The sequence below is a fragment of the Protopterus annectens genome, chromosome 15.part0, assembly GCF_019279795.1.
Source record: "Protopterus annectens isolate FY-2018-M chromosome 15.part0, PAN1.0, whole genome shotgun sequence".
NCBI classification, from domain to species: domain Eukaryota; kingdom Metazoa; phylum Chordata; order Ceratodontiformes; family Protopteridae; genus Protopterus; species Protopterus annectens.
This window is the reverse complement of record NC_056749.1, coordinates 642,359,321-642,383,286: the sequence shown is the minus strand read 5'-3', so window position 1 is coordinate 642,383,286 and position 23,966 is coordinate 642,359,321. Positions and strand designations below refer to the sequence as shown.

The 23,966-nt window shown below is 37.7% G+C and overlaps 1 protein-coding gene across 8 annotated transcripts in view; it reads left to right on the top strand.

Annotated features, from left to right (window-relative positions):
- LOC122789971 (muscleblind-like protein 2) overlaps positions 1-23,966 on the top strand; it is a 938,268-nt gene that overhangs the window by 633,325 nt on the left and 280,977 nt on the right. For all 8 annotated transcript variants that reach the window (XM_044057477.1, XM_044057472.1, XM_044057473.1 and 5 more), the window contains one exon: positions 7,289-7,453. In XM_044057477.1, coding sequence (XP_043913412.1) covers positions 7,289-7,453 — 165 coding nt within the window. The remainder of the gene's footprint in view (positions 1-7,288; positions 7,454-23,966) is intronic.

The window sequence follows — 23,966 nt, the reverse complement described above, 5'->3', positions numbered from 1 at the left end:
CTTTTGACGAACACCTAAAGTTTGATACCCATATTCAGCTAAATATTAAGAAAACCCTTCAGAAACTTGGCATGCTGTACAGAAACTCCCACTTCCTCTCCCCTTCAACAAGACAGACCCTTGCCACTACCTACTTACTACCTTCACTGATCTATGGTGCTTCCCTACTAACTAACCTATCTTCCTCCATCTTTTCTAAACTAGAATCCTATTACAATAAAATCTCAAAGTTCGCCACCACATCCAAATACTCCACTCACCACTGTATACCTCTCCACCGGCTGCAGTGGCTAGAACTTCCCAACTACCTAGACTACCTCCAACTTACCACAGCTCACAAGCTTATTTTTAAATCAACTAAATGTCCAGCACTAACAAACATCTTATTATACACCCCACACAGAACTCTTGAGATCTGCCTTACACACTAGGGATTAACCGTATTTTAATGTTACTTTATTTATTTATTTTTTTTTACATTTGTTAACCGGGAAAGTCCGACTGGATACATATCCATTTTCAGCGGAGGCCTGGGGAGAAAAGCTCCATGTTATCAAAGCATTTAGTAACAGCAGTATAAAAATGTAGACATTTAGTAATAAATAATAATATAGGTTACCAAATTTTTAAAATGTAGCAATAGAGCTGTTTACAAAGTTTTAGTTAACAAATTAAGGAGAGAAAAAATTCAGTTTGTAATGATGTTTAGGAAGTTAACAATAGGTCAAAGATAAAAGTCATTTGTAGGTTACTTATAGGTGAGACATAAAAAACAATTTCTTTGAAGCAATGAGTTCAGAGCAGTCAATCTTTTAGAAGGGGTGTGTCTGTAAGATAAGCATATTCAGATAGAAAGCAATGGAAGATAAGAAAGAAAAAGGTATTTTGGTTGGAGGGGTTTTGTTTAGTGTGGGCAGAAAAAATAGGTTGTAGAGGGGGGAACTGGTAGACACATCTGTGAGTTAGTTTGGATTAATAAGTTAGTTGTTATGTTTTTGGGTTAATTGGGGTTTTGATAGGAGCACAACTATTTTTTGACTAGCTCAGTGTCATTTTTGTTTAGTTTAGTCGGGGTTTAGACATGGACATAGCCAGAGTCTGTGCATGTGTGTCTTTAGAGCTTTTATGAATTGAGGCAAGGAACTGTTAGAGGTTATTTCTGGAGGAAGGGAGTTCCATTTTTTTTCCAGTAGAGTTGGAGAACAAAGAATCTCCAGCTGAGTTGTTTGCTTTGGTTGTTTGTACTAGCATTCTGCTGGATGAGCGGAGGGATGTTAGGTTGTTATAGGGGGTGATCATTTTAGTTAAAATCGGGGTACTGGTAGGTTGGTAGAGGATTCTTATGAGCAAATATGAGTTGGTTATAGTATATTTGATTGGGAAGTTCTAGCCAACCTAATTTGTGACGATTACAATGGTGGGTTCTGTATGTGGAGCCTGTGGCAAATCTAGCTATATTGTTATAGCAGCTGCTGATTTTGTTGAGGTTTGATATAGATAGATTAGTGAGGATGGGTGAGGCATAGAGAAGGGAGGACAGAAGATGTGTGCGAGCTATGGTGGTTCTGGCATTTGGGGTTAGAAATTTCTTTATCCTATACATGGATCCTATTTTTTTATTTACTGTTTTTATGGTTTTGTCTATATGGGCATTGTAATTCAGATTGTTGTCAATGATTATGCCTAGTAGTTTGGTGTTTGGTTCAGGAGAAATTGTGGTCCCATTGCTTGAAGAGACTATAAATATTGGTGGTGTTTGCTTTTGGGTGGGGGAGAAAGTAGTAGTTTGGTTTTATTTGGGTTCAGTAGGAGTAAACGAGAATTAAGCCAGTTTTCTACTTTGTTAAAGGTAGACTGGGTTAGGGATTGTAATTCTGCTGGAGTAGAGGCAGTGCAGATTAGTGTGGAATCATCTGCGTACTGTATGGAAGTAGCCTGTGGTATACTTTTGGGCAGACCACTGATGAATATAGAGAAAAGAATGGGACCTAGAATGGAACCTTGGGGAATGCCAAGGGTCACAGGTAGAAGGGGGGATATATTATCTTTCCATAAGACAGCTTGTTGTCGACCGTTTAGGTATGAGTGGAACCAGTTACATACTGAATTATCTATGGACAGTGAGTTGAGGGAGTCTAAGAGTAAGTTGTGATTTACCATGTCAAATGCTTTAGATAGATCGAGGAATAGGGCAGAGGAGAGCAGATTTTGATTACGGTTGTGATTTATTGTGTGAGAGAAGGAGAGAAGGGCAGTGGTTGTACTGTGGGCTGGTCTAAAACCATGCTGGGATGAAGCTAAGAGAGAATTGTGTATGAGATGGGATAATAGTTGTTTCTGTATGCATTTCTCCATTATTTTGGCTAGGGGAGATAGAATTGCGATAGGTCTGTGAGTTGAGAATTCTATGGAGTTTCCTCCTTTATGAAGTGGAAGAATGTGTGAGATTTTCCAGATGGAGGGGATGTAGGATTCTTGGATAGTACGATTGACTAAGATGGAAATAGGGTATGCTATTACTTTAGCGGCTTTTTGTAGGAATTCTGTGGAAAGTTGGTCGGCTGCAAGGGTAGTAGGTTTTAATTTCTCAAGTAAAGATTTGATATAGTCTGTGGAGATAGGCTGTAGTTTTAGGGGAGGGGGGTGTATATGAGTAGGTGAGGTTGTGGAAGAAGAAGAGGGAGATAGATTATTGGCTAGGGATTTGACGGTTTCAGTGAAAAAAGTGTTAAAGGTACTTGCTACTGATTCAGGGGATAGATTTAAAGTTGATGAGGGGGTGGGGGGTAGAAGATTTACCTGGGTGGAGTAGTTTATTCAGACCTGACCAGAAATTTTTGAGCTGATTTTGGTGTTTTTGCTGTAAATTGAAATAGTAGTTTTGTTTGTCTAACATAATAGATTTTTTAGCTTCATTTCTAATCTGTTTGTATGTTATGTGGGCTTGTGGGGATTTGGTGGCTCTCCATGAGGACCATGCTCTATTTCTAGAAGTGAGTTTTTGTCTATTAGGATAGGTTAGCCATGGTACTGTTTTGTTTTTGGTTCTATATCTACGTTTGGGAGCGTACTTGTCTAAGATGGCTAGGAAGGTGGTGTTGAATTCTGTGACTGCTTGGTCAAGGGGTAGTGTTTTAAGTTTGGCCCATCCGTATAGGCTTAGATCAGATTGGAAACTGTTTAGGTTAAAGTTCTTTGTATACCTGCGGGTTATAAAGGTGGTTTGTTGAGGCATGTCTTCTCTTTTTCTCATTATATAGGTTAGGAGGTGGTCGCTTATGTCCTCGGGTAGGGTACCTGCTTTGTACAATTGAGGATTGTTATTTATTAAGATCCAGTCTATAATGCTTTCCTTTTTGTTAAATTTGTTGATTCTGGTGGGGGTAGTAATAGTTTGGGAGAAACCATGTAAGTTAATATGGGAGGTTGGGAAATGTGCTGAACAAGTTGTCCAGTCGATGATGAAGTCTCCAAGTATGATTGTTTCTTGGGGGTGAGAGGAGGATAACCATTGGAGTGTGCTTTCTAAGGTGTTTATGTTATTGCCTGGAGGAATATAACTACATACTATGTTTATAGCTTTGTGTTTGTTGAGTTGAATTCTTGAGATTATTGTTTCGGTGTTGGTAATTATTTGGTCAGGGGGGATGTTAATTGTAGTTAACTCTAGAGAAGATTTGTATAGGATGGCTACTCCACCTCCTTTTCTCACTTTACAGTCAAGTCTTATTATATTGTAGTGGGGGGGAGTAATATTTCATTGTCAGTGATAGTGGGTTTAAGCCAAGTTTCTGTAAGGCAGAAAACATCAGGTGAGTGTATATCTATGAGTGCATGCAGGTATTGGAGTTTATTTTTTATACTTCTGATATTTAGGTGACAGATTAGAAATGATTTTGGGGCATTATGTGAATTTCTTATGTTGGTAGGAGTTACATCTATGGGGTTATTGACGGTTGATGAGCTTGGGCCAGGGTTAGGATGGATGTCACCATCGGCTATGAGATTACGTAAATTTTGTATGAGTTTGGTGAACTTTAGTAGGAGTTGGTAATAGTTTTTAGTCTTTGGGTTTAAGTATGTTGGTCGTAATGGATAAAGAGGTTTTGGAGCTGTAGTATAGTGGAAGTGGGGATGTGTTGTGGGAGGAGTGTGTGTATGGAAGTGGATTGTTGTACTTGATGTAGAGTGTTGAGAATTAGGCAGGTAGTGGAATTCATAGGTGGTGAGGAGATGAAGTATTATGAGTGGGGGTATGAGGTAATACAATGGTTTCAGTTTAGGGGATGAGGAGGGAGTTGGTGGATACATGGTAGCTATGGTAGTAGGTAAGTCTAAGAGAAGTAAGGGGGAGGTTATAGAGGTGGTAGAGGGTGGGAGAGTTGGGAATAGGAAAAGTGGGTGTATGGGGTATGATATGGGATTGGATGTGACTGTTTAGTAGGAGTGGCCAATTAGTCAGGGGAGTGGTTAGTAGGAGTGGCCAATCAGACAGGGGAGTGGTTATGGTAGTATAAATGTAGGAGTAGTGGGGGCGGGTGGGAATTGGGGGCAGGGTAGGGGAGCAGAGTGAGCCAGAAGGGCGAACGGAGCGGGAAGAGCCAAAGAAGAAGAAAAAGCAGGTAAAACAATCAGTGGAGTGCTGATTGTTTAAGGTGAGTTTTTCAAGGAGATAATACTTTGTACATATGAGAATGGGTTTGTTTAAGGAGATAATACTTTGTACAGTCGAGAAGTCTATAGAAGTAATGGGGTAGGATTGGGTCTATTAGATAGCAAAGTTGGAAGTATAGTGGTTGTTTGAGAGAAAAATAGTACAATGTAGAATTTGTTGCAACGGGAAAATGACCTGGGAGGAGGGAGCCACCTAGTGGGCACAGATAGTTGATTAGAAGGTTATTGAGAAAAGTTGTTCTGTTGATTGGGAGGGGGAAGGGTTTGGCTTCTGCCTATCCTGGCTTTGGGTTTTACAGGTTGCACTTAGGGTGAAAATAACAATTGTGTTTTTAGGTAACATACAGTATAAAACATACTTTCTTATGTCCTTTAGGGGAAAGAATCCCAGAGAGGTTTGATAATGATCCTTAGTTTGGGGTGGAGGCAGCAGTCCTAGACAGGGTGAGACCCAAGACCTAGTACAGGTCAGTTGGTAGTAGTGCTGGGAACAGAAGGGGAGAAGAGAAAGTGGAGGTATGAGTATTAGGACAAAACACACATGTTAAACAAAGTTCTAGAAGGGATAATGCATCAAATAATCACATTTTCAAGGAAAACATTTGTATTCAACTTAATATGCTTATTAGGTTAGTACAAGCTTGAGCAAGGTAAAATGCATTTACTAGTGGGTTTGTACAACAATTAGTTCAACTATTCCGCTTATCAGTAAGTTTACAGGCCAGCTAAAATAAGCAGATTGAATAGTACAAAACGACCAGTGGTCAAACATTCATTTTAACAGTGACGCTAGACGTTCAATCAAATATAGCAGGGGAGAATACACAAGCGACCATAAGTCTAGTATACAGCTTGCAACATCTCTATATATTCAGCTTGCAACATCTCTATATAACTAACATGTTCACTAAAAAACTGCATAAAATGCTTGTACAGTAACTGCAGCTAGGGCTCTTTTGTTATGGAATGAGTCCCAAAGTTCGTAGTTAATGTTAAACTAGGGCCAAATACACCCACACGCTAGACAAAAGTTCAGTGTACTTGTTGAAGGAGTGATAGTAGATATAGCGCTCCGCTTATCGTACATAATTGTGGACCATATCACTAAGCACGTCTCTAACGCGGTTTATCCGTGTTTATGTGTGCACCTCTACCTGTTAGAGAGTTAGACTCGGAGTTTTAATAGCGAGGTGGCCCAAGAAGTCCTTATATGATTTTAAAGTCTAACAATAGATCCGGTAATTCTTAGAATTGGGGCTAGCTAGCAGAGCTACGTATAAGCCGGCGTTCATGAACTAGTTCACCGCAGGAGCCTCTGTAGCTAGTTTAGACAGCGTGATCCGAGTATATGCAGTCTACATACTCTCTTGAATGGTACTCGGTCAACAGTGGAATGTAAAGCAGCTATGTTGCTTTTAATAGTAGGGCAGCTTCCTTGGTAATTTACTAAAGCAGTTCCTAGATGAGTTAACTCGGTGTTAGAGAGGGAACTCGTTCTTCAGTGGTAGATTAAACAGCCAAAGACTTACAAAATAACTGCGTAATTATGATGATGCATTGATCAGCCTTGGCTATTCACAGTGTTTAAGACGCTACCCTGAGCCAGGCCAAACAGCCAAAGACCTACAAAATAATTAATGCCTTGGCTTTTGGCGGTGTTTAAAATGCTACCCTGACCTTCTTATGCAGATGCATTAAACAGTGGTGATTTACTCACTAACCACATCTCTTCTTTATTTAACAGGCGACATGCAGCAGATTCACGTGGCAAAATACAGTAAAACTGATTTAACTAGTAGTAATACTTTTATACCATTTTCAGATGTTTCAAACCTCTGTACAAATTTAACTCTGTACTACTGTTTCTCAACCAGTAAACATGTATGTATTATATTTTACTTCATGTTGCGGTTTAACTTTGTTTAGTTTTGCTATTCTTAGTTACAAGTTGTTTAACTGGTACCTTTGCAACTATGTATTGTACTTTGTGTTATGTAGCTTGTACTTTGTATTATGGAGTTTTTCTCCCCGGGCCTCCACTGAAAACAGGCTCTTTGAGCCCAGTGGACCTCCCCGATCATCAAACTGGAAATAAATAAATAAATAAAATGTGCTTCATTAGATTTCATCCTGAGTTTATCACATGACAGCCGTCTTTGGACTGTGACATCTTTTGAGAGTTCATAGGACACAGTGATGTCAGTCAAATTGATGGCAGATAAACTACTTCATGAGCACACTGCATTGCCTTGATGGATGCTAAAGAGTGAGAGACAGACAGACAGACAGCAGGAACAGTTTGACTGACAAATAAAATGTAAACGAAAAGGCCATTTACTGGAACCTCTCACTGTCCAAAGCTAACAGTAGAAGATTCTGAGAAAAGAGGATGCAGTTATAACAGTGTTACTTTCAAAAGTTATCCATTACTGTTGTGACAATATATCGATAGCATCTCTAGTCATAACTGTAGTCTGTCCAAGCTACCTGAAAGCTAAAATATCAGTATTTCTGTGTATGACTTATGCATCTGACATAGCACTATATATATGTAATACAAATCATACAGACTGTATTAAAATTGCATATTTAATCAAGTGTCTGTATTTTTCAGGGTCGCTGTACCAGAGAGAATTGCAAGTATCTTCATCCTCCTCCGCATTTGAAAACACAGTTGGAAATCAATGGACGTAATAATCTGATCCAACAGAAAACTGCAGCTGCCATGCTCGCTCAACAGGTGCAATTCATGTTACCTGGCACCCAGCTACAGCCTTTAGTAAGTAGAACAAATGGCTGAATGTACACTTCTCGCCAGTCATCAGATTTCATTAATCACATATCCCATACCTAAAAGTAGATAAACCTAATCAAAATGTTCCAAGTCTGATTAAGACTGAAAGTTTTTAGTAAGGCTTCGGAAGTCAAAACACAGAAAGGAGAGCATTGCATTTAATATACATGTCATTCACATCTGTAAATGGCAATACCTGTAATAAAAAAAAAAACATGCAGTTATTACACCATGAAATACTTGGTAGTTCTACTGGGTGGACAGAAGAAGTGATATGGGTGGACAATGTGGTATTGTAAGCTGCCAATATCACAAATTTGTGAAAAATGAGATTTTGACTTTTGGAATACCACAGTAAGATTTTTTCTTGAAAAACATGATTTTCTAGAGCATTCAGCATGTTTTCAACAGAGTTACATTGACTTGTTGCAGAATTCTGTTTGGTTTTACGCTTTGTTCTTAAACTACACACAAGGCATTTGCATTTATGTAATACAGTTTCTGTGTCCTGTAGGAAAATGTTTATACATACACCTAATAACAGGATATATCCTACTGTAATTTGTTTTTTAACCTTAGCCATGCTAGCTTCATTAGGACAGTACTGTAAAAAACAAAAGGATTCATGGAAGCCTCAGACCAAAGTGTTGTTTAATATCTTTGTAGCAGAAGGAGACGTGACATATTATTTTATAAATTATTATTATTAGTATTATTATTAATTTTATAACCAGATGGGTCATCTGACATGAAAAGCTCTTAACAATGAACATGCCAAGCACTCTACAGACAGTGAAATCATATTAATCATTATATAAGATTAAATTAAATTTAAACAACTGAAAAGTAAAAGGATTAACAGTTGAATTCTGTTAAGAGTTACATGATATTAAAAAACATGAAAAGAGTTATTTAACATCAGCAAGGTAGTACCAGACTGCCAGAGTCATTGTTTATTACACAAATAAGGTCATAATATATGAATCTAAGATTACTTCATCTGGATAAGCATTACCATGATGGCTGGTTTATTTATTTCAGTTTATCAAATTAATACAGCCTTCTGCACACATTTTTGAGTTTTTGGAAGTAGCCAGAGTATTATTTTTGTACTGACTGGGGGGATTTGAGAAGGACGATAGGGATGCTGCCCAGTTTCTCAATAGTGTTGTTATGTGATCTCTCAAATTAACCAGAATATCGTCAGACAAATGAGCTGTCAATTTTCATGCTGGTGTGAAGAAAGACCACCTTATTACTGCAGTACCACTAACAATGCCCCCACCCTACTGTGCTGCACTGCAGTGTCAGGAGTGACGTATGTTAATCCAAGTCTCTCGTCTGGAGTCAAAAGGCACCTTATTACTGCAGTACCACTAACAATGCCTCAGCCCTACTGTGCTGCACTGCAGTGTTAGGAGTGACATATGTGAATCCAAGTACCAAGCCTGGAGGCAAAATAAGTGTGCTACCTGCTGAGCCTCGGATAGTGATGGTCAGTTCTGTTATTGTACCTGCTGAGCCTTGGATAGTGATTGTCAGTTCTGTTATTATACCTGCTGAGCCTCTGATAGTTTTGGTCAGTTCTGTTATTGTACCTGCTGAGCCTTGGATACTGATGGCCAGTTCTGTTATTATACCTGCTGAGCCTCGGATAGTGATGGTCAGTTCTGTTATTATACCTGCTGAGCCTCGGATAGTGATGGTCAGTTCTTTTAATATACCTGCTGAGCCTCAGATAATGATGGTCAGTTCTTTTATTGTACCTCCTGAGCCTCGGATAGTGATGGTCAGTTATATTATACCACTGATATTACTAGCCAAAATTGCTATTTACTATAAATTTAAGTAGCTCAGAAGTTACTATGTTTGTTGTTATACATAGTGTTTCACAGCTGGGGATTCATAAGCTTAAGGGCATATAAAAATTCTTAAGCTTCTTCAGAATTGAATCCTTTGGATCATAAGAAGCATTGTGATGTGGTGTAAACACACTTGCCTAGAAAACATATTCCTCATTAATCTGCACCACAGGATTGGCCAGGCTTTACTGTGTGTATGTATATATATATATATATATATATATATATATATACTTGTATCCCAAGTCCCTGAACGATACCGTTGTGATCCTGCGTATGCAGCTATCACAGGTTTAGTGTATTTAACGGTGTGTGTGTCTGTAATGGACACAGGTGACACAATGGTATAGGTTTAACAATTTTGACATTAGTGTAAGCAGCTGTTGACTGGACACATAAACATGTTACATGACACCTTTCCTAATAAATACTCAGAGCCTTTTTAATAGAAATACAGTGATGTTTTAAACAAGCACCCTTTTTGTGTTAGGATGTGTAAGCCCAAAGTATAGCACTATCCATTCATTTTTGTAAACAGTCAGTAGAAAAGATGCAATTAAGCTTATCTGTACTTTATGGAATTTACATTGTTTGCATTGCTCATGTTTTTCTATTTTCAAGATGTATTCACTTGTTATTTTACATAGATAGGTGTGTATTGTCTGTCATTCTCACTGTATTACATTAATGAGTTCTTGTTCATTGCACCATTTGTTTTACTTTGTGTAATCATGCACATGAACTGAGCCTGAAGAGAGTCCATGTCGATAAATGCACTGGTTACTAAATATATTCAAACATGAGATACATACAAATACACACATATGCATACATAAATGTATACATTAATAAACAAATACATAAACAAGCAAATACATTGTTTCAGTAAAGGGAGTTGGAGTTGTGCAACTTAGCCATATATCTGTCTGATTTTCTACAGGAATAAGGATTGCAGTAAATTCTCTGAAGATTTAGCCAGAAAATAATTCCAACCACTGTCAATATTGCCTTAGCCAGAGGAGTGCTATAAACACAAACCCCAACATATTGTTATTCCTCTTCAGACTGCTTTGCTGAACTCATTCCCTCCAGCAGAGCTCTTTTGAGTGTATACCTTTAACTCCCAGTGGGTGTGGCTTCAGCCTTTAAAAAATGAATGTATCACCTTACAGTTCTAACAAGTACTTATTAACAGAGGTCATATATCAATAGAATTGTGTTTGCCATCATATATGCTTCAAGATAAAATATTCTGATACTTTGTGTGTAGCATGGTTTTGGATTTATTAATGCAAATATGAACAGGCAATATTTGACACCTAGAGGAGCAGTAGGAGGTAACTGCAGAAACGCCTGTAGATGTCACTCGGCTGTAATGAGTCATTTGATTGCTTTCTTCAGTGTAGTCAGCAATAAAGCTTACTTTATCATGTAATTGCTTATTAATGTATCACAGCTTCAGCCTTGTACTTGCATTTCTTTGGTGCCAAACTTTTCCAGCTTCTTTTCCTAAAAGAACAACTCTAGCGATCATAGTTTTGAAGCATATTTAAGCAGTCCTCATTTCATTTTTTATAAATCAAGTTTATCCTAACCACACTTCACAAACATTTCCTACTTTGCTAACAAAAGTAACATTATCGTGACAGAGTCAAAGCATTGGCATATTATGAATTTTCAATCGTCCCTTTTCAAAAGTCAGATAGAAACCAATACTTTGACCTGTTTTACTGACCCATCATCGTTTTCTACTAGTCTACTGTCTACTTCTGAGTTTCGCCAAGTTTGTCCCAGCACTGCAGACATGGCAGCATAGTTAACTCTGAATGCTCAAATGGTTAACTCTGATTTCATTTGTTTAATTTTACTGCAACCTGCACTAGGACAGTTGGTTAACAAAATGGACAGATAATGATAAAATGTTCCCTGTAAGTAATCTGAATGACAGTAGCAGAATTTGTTTTAAATTCTTATTAAAAACAGTTTTGAAACTGAAATTTCAAAAATGACATTCTGAAATCAACTTGTTCTGAAAGAAATATGAAAAAAATCATGTATAACACCAAATGCCATTGTGAGAAATTGTAAATGCATTTCATATTTGCCCAACCTACACTAAACTAGACTGTCTTCTTGGAGAGGACTCCCCTGCACTCTTGTGGCAGGAGTGTGCAGTTAGAACTCATCTGATCGAAGGTTGCTGGAACAGGGCACAGTTTTAAGCTGTTTTATTGGTTAATTTGTTTGAATCAGTTTACTCATATTTACTCATATTTGCTGCAATAAGCAACATGTTTGTGTGGCTTTGCGCTTGCTTTAACAAAGCTCCACTGAGTTTGGTGATCGGCTACTACTCTGCTGTATTTATCTGATCGATCCAAGGCATCTGCTGATTTCTTTAAAACCTAAGTAGAATTTTTCACTATATTCTGCACTTCTGAACTGTTTTTTTACTATATCACTGCTTATTTGAGCTGTTTTTACTGAAATTATTGTGTAGCATCAACTAGATTCAGACCTGCTGAATCTAGTTCTTTTTGGATAACTTGAGCACAAAACCAGGCCATCTTTTGTTGAACAGGGTTCTCCTGCACCCTTGGGGTAGAAGTGTACAGTCAGAACTCATTTGATTGAAAGTTGCTGGAACAGGGCTCAGTTTTGAGCTTTTTTATTGGTTAATATGTTTAAATCAGTTTACTCATGTTTGCTACATAAGCATCGTGTTTGCATGGGTTTGTGTTTGTTTGCACACTGCTGAGAAGCAGGGGAATACCATTGTCGGTTATAGACAGAAACACTTCTGCCTGCAAATTTTCCCTTCATACTCTGCTGGTGCTCCATTGGTGGGTTCTTACGATTGCCCCTCACTCCTGAAGTACCAACACAGATCTTGCCCACAAGCCCTTCATATTTTTTGATCACTTCTCCTGTCCTCTACGTTGTCTAGTCCTTCTTGACCTTTCCCTGTTTCTGAGCACATTAACTTACCTAGCATTGGACAATTTTGCAAAGTTTACCCAGCCAGCCTGGTTGACTTGGCATCCTGAGGCAATGTAACAGTTGACTCATGAACACTGACAACCCATTTTGTCGAGTTCACACAAATTCAGTATGCTAGAGATGCATCTATATTAAAAACCTAGAATCCAGGCTCTCTCACTCACCAGTCAGTACATCTGACACTATGCAGGTTGTCAGCACACGCACCTTACCTCCTGCACCAACCAAACCAACAACACATAAACCTACTTATGCAGAGGTCCTTAGTAAAAGCTTACTTAAACATCATACACCTCCCAAACATAAGCAAGCTTCAATAATACATCTCCTGCAGAACATCGTACACAAAACATCTGTGTTTTATTAGATAAATCCCTAAGGCATAACACAAAACCAAACATCTTAGTCACAGGCAACTCTGTTGTGAGATACACAGATGTCCTTTTCACCAGGATGAATAAGGAAAAAGTCACAGTCAGCTGTTTGTCAGGTGCCAGGATCTGCCACACCACATCACACATGCACTCAAGTCCCTCAACAACAGGTACTGTTATGACTCTGTCATAGTCCATGTTGGTGTGAACAACTTGAGACATAAATCACTGGACTATAAGAAGAGAGACATAACTTAGCTCTCTGATTGTGTGTCTCAGGCAGGTATGTCCCTAGCCTTGAGCAGCATTTTACCTTCTCCTAGAATGATGCCACAATACAAACAAAAAATGATTGACTTCAGCAATTAGCCAAGTTTCTACTGTCATTCTAAGGGGCTCCAGTATCTGTCAGCATGGGATGATATGGTCAGCAAACCTCAATGCTTTGCCAGAAATGGTCTTCATCTGTCACCCCTGGGATTTCAGCTACTGGCTAAGTCTCTTGCCACCCCCATAGTGCCTTTTTTTAGGCAGTGCCACGAGAACAAAATTCCCAATGTAAGAATACTGTCTAAAACAGTGGTGCACAACGTCCAGCCCCAGGGCCAAATCCAGCCCTCAATGCAACACCATCCGGCCCCCAGAGAGTAACCAAAAATTTTTAAAAAAGTGAAAAAAATGCTATGCCTTAATCCAGTTATGCAAACTTTCCAGCACGTGCTTACTTACCTAATTAACTGCAGTTGCACACACCTCTAATTTTAGCTGCGGAAGTAACTATTCTTTGTTGTTTATAATATGTAGTCTGTAAACAGTAGTAACTTTCTGCAAGAGTTTGTAATAAGTCATGGCTGCAAGCCAGAATAAAATTAAATGCAAAGTTGATGTACAAAACAGGCAATTTCATGACTGCTGTCTTAAGTAAAAATGCCAGTCACCTGTACCTATTGTTAACTCGTAATGACTTAATATGTTTTGAGGTGGCCCGCAGATGCATTAAGAATTCATGTAGTGGCCCTCCCCACAAAAAGATTGTGTACCACTGCTTTAAAATCACCCTCCAGGTCATGCTGCTAAATGCTAGGAGTATAAATCTGAAACTTCACTCATTGGAAGCAGTCCTATCCTTGAAAGATGCTGAAATCTTTGTGCAGTCACAGAGACCTTGTTTAAGGCTAAAGAGACCACCCCAGCTGTACCGTTTTACATTTCCTTCCACTGTGGTACTGTTTTGCAGGAGATGTATAAAATAAAAGAATTGGAAGTAGGCTGAAACATGTTTGTATAAGATGTTGAAGCATAAAAGTAAGATCACATGGTGGAGCAGGTTTATTGGCAGGACCTGAGAAGGAATGTGCACTTTAACAAAGCAATGTGTATGTATATATATGTATATATATATATATATATGTTCACTTCTTAATTTCGAGATTACAAAATCCGAAGTTTAGTATGTTGAACTTACACTCATCAGATTTTGTAATCTCGAAATTAAGAAAAAAAACAAAAACATCTTTTTTCAGGGAGGCAAGCCCCCCTGCACCCCCCACACCCCCCTGCAAAAAAATGTTTTTCTTTCTTTTTTTTTTTTTTTTAATTTCGAGATTACAAGATCTCAGGATTGTAAATTCGATATATTGAACTTTGGGATTTTGTAATTTTGAAATTAAGAAGTGGACCCATATATATATATATATATATATATATATATATATATATATATATATATATATATATAAATTTTATTTATTTATTTTTATTTTTGCATTTGTTAAGTGGGTTAGTCTGACGGGGCTCAGAGAGCTCTTTTTCAGCAGAGACCCAAGGAGAAAAGCTCCAGGAAAGTAATTAAAAAATAAGAAAAAAAAAACTAACAATTCAAGTTGTAAGATACTTAGTTCAAAAACTGAGAGAAATATGCAATAAGAATATATAGAAGGCATAAGTACAGTATTTTGAGAATGCAATGGCAATATGTTTGAGAAATTTGTTTAAAATTAAGTTATTTATAAGGAATGTAGCAATACCTAAAAAAGGCTATGTATAAACAGGCTACACACACACACACACACACACACACACACACACACACACACACACACACACACACACACACGCACACTGTGAAGTTGGAGAACTTGAATTGAATCCTAAACAAATGTTTGAAATGGCTGCTGAACCATGATGGATGAATAACTGGAAATGAAATCAAACAGGTTGGGTAGGAATTATAAAGTAGAGGAGTTAACAGCTGAATATGGATGTAGCCCTTATTATGCTGCCCAAAAAAGAAAATCGTTTCCATTTACTGATACATATCTTTCTAGTAGATTGTTCATGGGAAGCAGAGAGAAAATCTGATGAGTCTCATACTTAAAGTTGAGTAATTGGCCATTACTTGAATTGGAGAAACCATGTAGTTAGTCTGAGGGAGTTGATGTCCAAGTGATGCTGGCTGGACAGGTGAGATAGGAGATCCATTTGGTTATCTAGTAACCATGGAAGATGTGTGAGTTCAGGCAAGAACAGTGTGAGCCATATTTATCTGTACCAGAAGGAGGCTATGAGGATACTTTCACCTGCACACAGATTCATACATTAGTGTAAGGGGGTAAAAGTATATGGCACACCAATTGTCCAAGGATGTACCATAGTATCCCTGGGTTTCTGACTTTGTGGGGAAGTGAGGGCAGTCTAGCTGTTATATTTTGTGTTGGCAGTGGAGGCAGGTAGATTACAGGAAAGCTGTTCTTGGTAGATGAAGATTTTGCTTGCTCCTGTTGGGTGAGGAACCCCTTTTGAGGCATCAGGATGTAATGGTAAGTCTGTACGCTGAAGGGTTGGTCCAACATGAGATATGTGTTTTCACCAGAAAACACTCCAAAGACATCATCCATTGTCACACTCTCGTGGCCTCTCAACATACTGGATATAATTAAGTACCTCATTATTTGTTGGAATATCTTACGACCAACATGTTGTCTGAGTAGATTGGGGAAGGAAGTTCTAAAGTGTGCAAAACTAGGAGGGCCACTCTCAGCTGTAGAAGACTGATGTAAAGGTGAGCCTCTTGTTGTGACCATGATCCTTGGACTGCCTTCCTCTCATAATGCCCCCCCTCCACCCCAGACAAAAGTATCCATGGTAGCCATGGCTGACAGAAGAGGAAAAAGAAATGATCGGCCTGCTTGTATGAGATTATCTGGACCCACTACTTTGGATGGTTAATGCAAACTGCAGATAATCTGATAGGAGAGTAAAGTGAGTAAGTGAACCAGAGCCATTGTTCACTAAGTGCCCATTGTAAAACTCTCATGTGATGTCTGGCCTGTGGAACTAATGTAATGGTGTCTTTGTGTCCAATGTTTGTTGTACTATGGAAGCTGGAGTATAGTCATATTGGAGAAGGTCTATGACTTATAGTCTGAGTGAAATCATTCCTTGTTCTGTGAGTCTTGACATGTTGGTTGTAATTTGCATGTGACAGCACTTGGTGAACACCTAGAAGTTGTGAGACCAAACGGCAGGGATCAGAACTGATAATGAAAGAGGAAGAGGATGAAATGCATCAACTACTAGTACTCAAACCATTCAGAATTCTGGTGATGAGACTAGCACGAAGCCATGAGGGGTGGGGGGGGGGGCATCTAGATATGGACAAAACCAAGGCAAGTGTTTTAGCCAAGTTCTGTTGACTGGGCTTAATGGGATAAATTGAAAATATTTGTAATATTTGTGGAGGATTTCCTAAGTGCCAGAAAACCGCTCCAAATCAGTAATCCCCTAGTTCGCCTGCCAGTAATAGAATTGCCTTTTAAGTGGTATTGGATATTTTTGGAAATACTAATTATGTCCAGTAATAGATTCTGGTATATATTGGTAATCCTAGATTGTGCCATTAAATATCCAGAAGCAATCTCACTCAGAAATGCTAATATTACAACTATAACGAGAACACTGGCTCTATTATTCTCCAGAGTGGGGATGTCAAAAGAAATACTTGCTAAGCAATGAACGCCATCTGTGTCTAAAGTAATGCACTTCCTATTTCAGAGTTTTAAAAACAAATATCTCAAAATCTCAGTCTGTTACCACCAGACTGATGAACTAATGGAACATTTCAATAGAATTCTAAAGTCCATGTCATAAAGAAGGATGGTGAAAACTGTGATCAGTGTCTGCTTTTCCACCTGTTTGCCATAGTGAAATACCATAGACGTCAGCAATATTTGATAGTTTTGAATGTCTCTATGGAATGTATCCTGGGGGATTATAAGACATCACCAAGTAGACATGGGAAGATGAAAAGGCCCTGTCGAAAAGAATATTAGAATACTATACCAGTATCTAAAATAGATTAAAGTAGCATTGCCCATAGTTTGAGAGTTTATAGAAATTACACAGTCCACCCTGTGAGTGATATACAATGGGATTTTCAAGTTGGCTGCCAAGTATTAGTTATAGTTCCCTCTGTAAGGACAGATTTTTTTAGCAAAATGGTAGAAAGCATTTCAGGTCATAGGAAATGAGACATCTTTAAGTCAGATCACATACACCAAACATATACCTGCCACTCAAATCACACAATAATAAGTTTTCAAAGTGATATCTAAGACCAAGAGCACTACATCTGTGGAGTCAGAAAACGTACCAGGCTGCTTTCCTGTAATCCTGATACCTGACTTGTCTGATCCCCTACGGAAGCTATCCAATATCAGCCTCAAAACAGACTTACTGCCAGCAAGCAACAGTCACCTTCTTGCACAAATGTGGGGCTTAAATGGACCTGGATAATTATACACCCATTAGCCTGACCAGCCTCATCTGTAAGGCTATGGAAAGGATTATTATGGAATTAATATTTAAGAATATAGGTAGCCTACACACACTAAACTCAACCCAGTTCAGATTCATCAAGGTCAGGCCCTACTTACTTAACCTTGGTGACTTCTTCAAAAACATTACTGAAGCAATGGATGAGACAAAGTAGTACACACTGCTTATTTAGACCTCTTTAAGCTGTTTAACACCACCCCCCTGTCTAAAGGGAGTTCTTTAGTAAATTAAACAAAAGTATATGCCTACCATAATGATGAATCCTTTTCATCCAAGTCTGTCTGATAAGTCTTTTCAGTACTAAGTAGCTCCTCAGATCCAGTCTGGCCATTAGTTAGTGCCCCAGTGCTAGGAGCACCTTCAGAACTTTCCCATAATCCTCTATGATCCTCTCCTTTCAGATTACATTGCTTCCTACTAACTAAAGGTACTAGGAGAAAGTGAAAACATGATTTGAAAACTTATATGGAATAAATAGCAATTTGGAAGTGGGATGGAGTGAGGGGGATGTATCAGACAGTCTTGTCCAAAAAGGATCCACTGTTAACTTCCATATTCTTTTTCATCAGTCCAGCTGATCCAACTGTTGTAAATAATCCCAACTACCTGCTATCAGCTCTGTTTCTGGAAATGATGTCCAATTTATAGTGATTAGAAGAGGTGTGCAGGTTAGAAAATGTTGTTGCCTGCCACTGTTGAGCAAGTGTCTTCAGTGGATGGAAACTTGAAAAAGGCAGTAGAAATTGCCATAGAAGTAGTGGAATGAGCCATTGGTTTCAAACCTAAAACTTTTGTTGCTGCAATAGACAAAGGCGATAGTCATCCTTTCTGAAAAAATTCTGTGAAAGTAGAATCTGCGATAGTCATCCTTTCTCATCATCATCTCCTTTCGGCTTATAGACCTCTATAGGGGTCAGCACAGTGGAATAACGGTCCACAGAACAATTGGCAGTGGAGTTTTATGGTGCCAAGTTGCCAGCCCGGCACCCAATCTTCCACAGAAGGCACACACACGCACACATACATTTAGGGCCAATTGAGAGTGTCCAATCCACCTACAGCATGTTTCTGAACGTCTTAATTTTGTGAAAGTATAATCTGAGGTATCTGTGGTTATCCATCTTGTGTAATAAATATTCTTCGTTGTTGGAATGATTTTGAAACAGTTCTTGGAGGTTAGCAGACTGGTTAATATTAATTTCTGATGACACTTGAGGAATGAAAGTTGGGTTGGCTGTTGAGGTTAATTTTGTCTTTGTGAAAGATTAGGTATAGTGTAGTTGCAGACATGGCATGGAGTCATGAAATACTTCTAGCTGATGTAATAGCCACCAGAAATAGAGATTTTCATGACAAAAACTTTAGATCTACAGAGGAAACTGGTTTAAATGGGAGTTTTGTTACTGTTTCCAGGACTAAATTTAAATCCCATGGAGGACTAAGGTCTTTAATTGATAGTTGAAGAAGAAATACTGCTCTGAGAAAAGCCTTGCATAATTTATGAGAGGTTAAGGTGTTTGTGGATGATAATGGAGAACACAGGACAGAAATAGTCTTTGCTTGATTAATGAAGTGTTGTGGCAAAAGATGTACACGTATGCACTGCTGTTCTGACATTTTATATCACAGTCTCAAATACACTGTTTCTCAGTCAGTTATTTAACTTCAGAAAGTGCCGTTAATAGTACTAGTATTTTAACAGTGCTTCTGATTGTCCCTGATTATTTCTGGATTTTTGTCTGATTCTCTGAGAGCTATGCTTGTTGTGAATTTAGTATGACTGTGACTGTACTTTACTGACTCAGAATAACATCAACAAATACATTATTGGAGCTCAGTTTTAGCAATTTCAGTAATACATCTGTCAACACGCATAAGCATAAGTAGGTCCTGAATAAAACTTACAGTGGGATGTGCTGTATATTCCTCATCAGGAACCATGGATGATGTGGGAGAGCTTTCCCACACACAGAAGGAAAGCAAATTTTAAGATTTCACACTTTCCAATTTTACAAGAACCAGTAACACCCAGGGAAATATCTCATATATGACTGGAGAGTAGCATTCAGCTCTCAGAAAGATGTAATATCTACATTTATCTCAACATGCTAGTCTTATTATTATTATTATTATTATTATTATTATTATTATTATTATTATTATTACCACAGCAGTAATTGAGAACACAGACTGAGCGTAACTCAGGTTCATATTCCTGGATGTGAATTATGCTTAGTCCAGTGTTCTCCATTATTGCCATGTTTTTGTATACAGAGTGAATTTGAAGTATAAGCTAACTAAAGCTTGATGGTATTCTGGCTGGATCCTGTGTCAATTAAGAAAGAAACTGTAGGACTTCTCCAATCGAAATTAAATATGGATCCAAGCCTTGGCCAGTTGCCCAAATAGAAAAATGTTTCTATTTACTTCTATAGATATTTTGAATAGATTGTTAATGAGAAGCAGACAAAATATGGGCAAGTTTATGGGAAAAACATGTATGTATGTCCATTAAGGGCATTGGAGAAGCCATGCAGTTAACTTGAGATTGAGCAGGTCCAGATAACACTGTGCAGAGGAGGTGTAAGGGGAGATCTGGTTGTGGATCTTGAAGTCTTGGGAACTTATTCAAATGAGACCTCAACAGGGGAGCTACTACTTCCTGAGCAAGCAAGCAAGGAGCAATGAGGATTATTTATGATTTGCAAGTTGATACTTTCTGGTCGAATTTGGATATCAGGCAAAGAGAATGAAAGGTGTAAAGAAGACTGGGGTCACTGACTATCTATAGCATCCTTTGGTGACTGCCCTTTTGGGGGAGTGATTAGGGTGAAGTAGGTTCTACACTTTGCACTGGTATTGGAGGGAGAGGCAAACAAGTCACAAGTTAATATTTCCTGGTATGTGCATTACCACTAGAAAGTGACCTGATTCTAAAGCCCATTACCATACTCTTATGGCCTCTCCGAAGAAAGGGTAGGACATTGTGCCTCCCTGTTCGGTGATGCAACAAACCACTGACAGGTTGTCTGATTATATGGCTGTTATTCCTGGAGGCAAGAGGTCCTGAAATTCCTGCAATCCTAGGAAGACCACTATCATCTGCAGTGTAGCACCAGCTAATGGCCGAATCATACCCGGGACTCAAATATGATGGACTGATGAAGCAGGATACAGTATTTATACATTTTTGTATGACCTACAGTTTTCCAGTTGTGTGGATGTGCAATGCTGCAACCCTACACACGTTTGTTTCTACGTATGATGCACTGCAACACCTGCCTGCCCAACTAATGTGCTACAAGCATTTTTTTTTCACTGATATACCATTCTTTCTTCACCAGTCTTGTCTAGAGAGTAGTAGCGTCAGGAAACCCCATACCTTCCCCTGAGGTAGGTGTGCTGCTCGTTAACCATTCAAGCACTCCTTCCCATCAGCTTGCCAACTTCTTGGGTCAGTATTCAATCCTGGGTAAAAACGAACTAAGTCCCACAAAGCCAAGAAAAATGCGTATGCAAAGCACTGAAGCCCAATAAACTCTCCTTTGACTGGAACAAAATATTCCTCAAATCGTAAATAAAAAGTTCTTTATTACTTTACCAATGGTTAAAAATGCACGAACAGTTGATCCAAGAAGAAATAAAAAATAAATCCAACTTGCAACATCAAGAGCCAATTTTAACATCAAATACCACGTCTGAAGTTACGTTGAACCCCCCTTTTTCCCATACTACTTTTAGTTGTACTTTTAACAATGACACTAGTAAAATAAAAAACATGGTTAGCAAATTTTGGCCCATTTTAACTTCGAATGAAGATACTATGAAATGGATACCAGAAAGGCCAATATTTGTAGATGCAAGAAATATTAATTTAAAAGACATGTTTGAGAAACAACTTCCACCACAAATGATCAATAGAGGTGGCAAGGTTGGAACTTACAAATGCAATAGTTGCAAACAATGTTCCTCTATTATGGAAACCAATGTTTATTATATCAAATCAAGGAAATTTACCTTAAAATCAACATGTTATTGTAACTGTGGCTCAAAGGGTGTTATTTATTTAGGTATTTGCCAAGAATGTGATAGTTTCTATGTGGGCAAATCCGAAAGATCATTACGTAAAAGAATTTACGAACATCTTTATGATATTCGGAAAATGAAAGAAACGAATGCATTTGTTAAACATCTTGCCAACTGCCCCAAGATGGTACCAAAATTTTTGGTTATTGAGCAGGTCCCTCCCAACCCCAGAGGGGGAGACTGGGAAACTTCCATAGAGTTTAAAGAACTGAATTGGCAGTTAAAATTAAATGCATCGAAAGCCCCTGGACTTAATGAAGCTATTAGTATCACTAGTCTTCTTAAACTAAGGAGGGCAAAACTGTGACTATGATAAGCTTTCAAGTATTTTATGTACACAAATATAGTAGATTTTAACACAGAACCTTTAATAATAATAATTTTTTGGTACATTTAAATTATGATTAGATAAAGATATGTTGTTGCATATGAGTTAAACATTTGTTTATTTAATATTTAATTTTCAAACAAATTGTTACTCTCGTCAACGTAGCCATACACATTCTAGGCTTATTTGTTTTTGCCCCTTTTGGATGAAACTTTGGTTTCTGATTAAACACGAGCCAAACACATTTTGTCTTTAGCATGTACAGTAACGGATATTTCTAAGATATTTTTAGCATTTTAACATACTCACAATTTAATATTTATATTTATATATTTATATTTAAATAGAGCCTTAAAATTAATATTATATTTATATATTTATATATTTAACATTATTTCATTTATTTATTTCAATAGATGTCCACAAAATATACAAAATTAATATTATATTTATATATTTAACATTATTTCATTTATTTATTTCAATAGATGTCCATAAAATATACAAATACAGTAATATGCAATAATTGTATTTATAATGTTTATATTTATGTTTTTATTTATTTTATAAATATGTTTAAATTGAATAAAATTATTTTCATGAGTGTTCCAAAGAATAATATTAGTAAAGTAATGTACTGTTAGCATACATCGTAGTCCTAAGTAAGATTCAGTTCACATTTTTGTGATAATGTAACTTCTAAAAAGGTTTACTTATAATACTTTCTATGAAGTTGTTCAAGTTTAGTAAAATAAAGTAAAAATTATTGTAATATACATATCTATACGATAAAGAGCAAACGGTTGTATTTTTTAACAACCATGGGGAATGTAAATAACTCAACAAACACTATTAACCACGTATTAGATATCTAAAGGCTTCTTAGTAATAATGTTCATTTTTCACATGACTTTAGACGATTGAGGCAATATATCAATGTTTTGAACAAGTATTTCATTTTAAGCACATTTTATTGCGCTTTAGGAGTGAAAACACGCTCACTGTAAGCTTTGATTTAGATTATGGTAAAATGATGTCACCAAAAGCAATTGCAGTAGCAAGCAAAGTTTTGTTTTTCAAATTGGTGTAATTAACTTTGTATTCACTTTAATTGGTTAATTGATTTTAAAAAGCTAGTATATAAGCACAGCAGATTTTGTAGGTGGTTCATCTTGAAAAAGCCTGTCACAGCAACAGGTGAAAGCGCTTGATTTACTTGATGTTGCAAGTTGGATTTATTTTTTATTTCTTCTTGGATCAACTGTTCGTGCATTTTTAACCATTGGTAAAGTAATAAAGAACTTTTTATTTACGATTTGAGGAATATTTTGTTCCAGTCAAGGGAGAGTTTATTGGGCTTCAGTGCTTTGCATATTCAATCCTGGGTCACGAGCACCACTGAGAGATGCCCTTTTCCAGAGTGAATTGACTAGCTTAGTGAGTGACACACCTTTGACAGCAGGGTCCCACCTCTGTGTTAAAAGGGGCTGGAGTTGCCATCTTCTACACTGATATTTCTAGCTCCTTCCACTCTGGAAGAAATTATGCCCACCAAAATGTATCCAAAGCTCATTAGTAGATGGAGTCATCTGCTTTCACATACACATGCACACACTGAAGTGAAGACTGGCACCTTTAATCTACCTCCACAAAGACAGTTACAAGCTGTAGCCCTTATGCACTCTCTTTATCACCCATCATCTGCTCTGCTGGCAGCCTATAGCCTACCAATATGTTATCAATAATCTCTCTCTCTCAACAAAAACAGTACTTTATCGTATACCAGTACCCAGCAGTCTACCTGGTATATCTGTGGACATTGTGGTATCCTTCCTCTGATTCACATGCAACAAATTCTCCCTAGTTCTGGTACACCATGCTTAACAAAGCAAAATAAAATGTCTGTATTAGTAAGGTGCATGCAGTTTTAGAACATCATTTTGTAGCACTGTGCAAGGTGGCATGTTTGGCTGTAATACTGTGGTAATCCAAAGAAATAGTACACCAAGCTG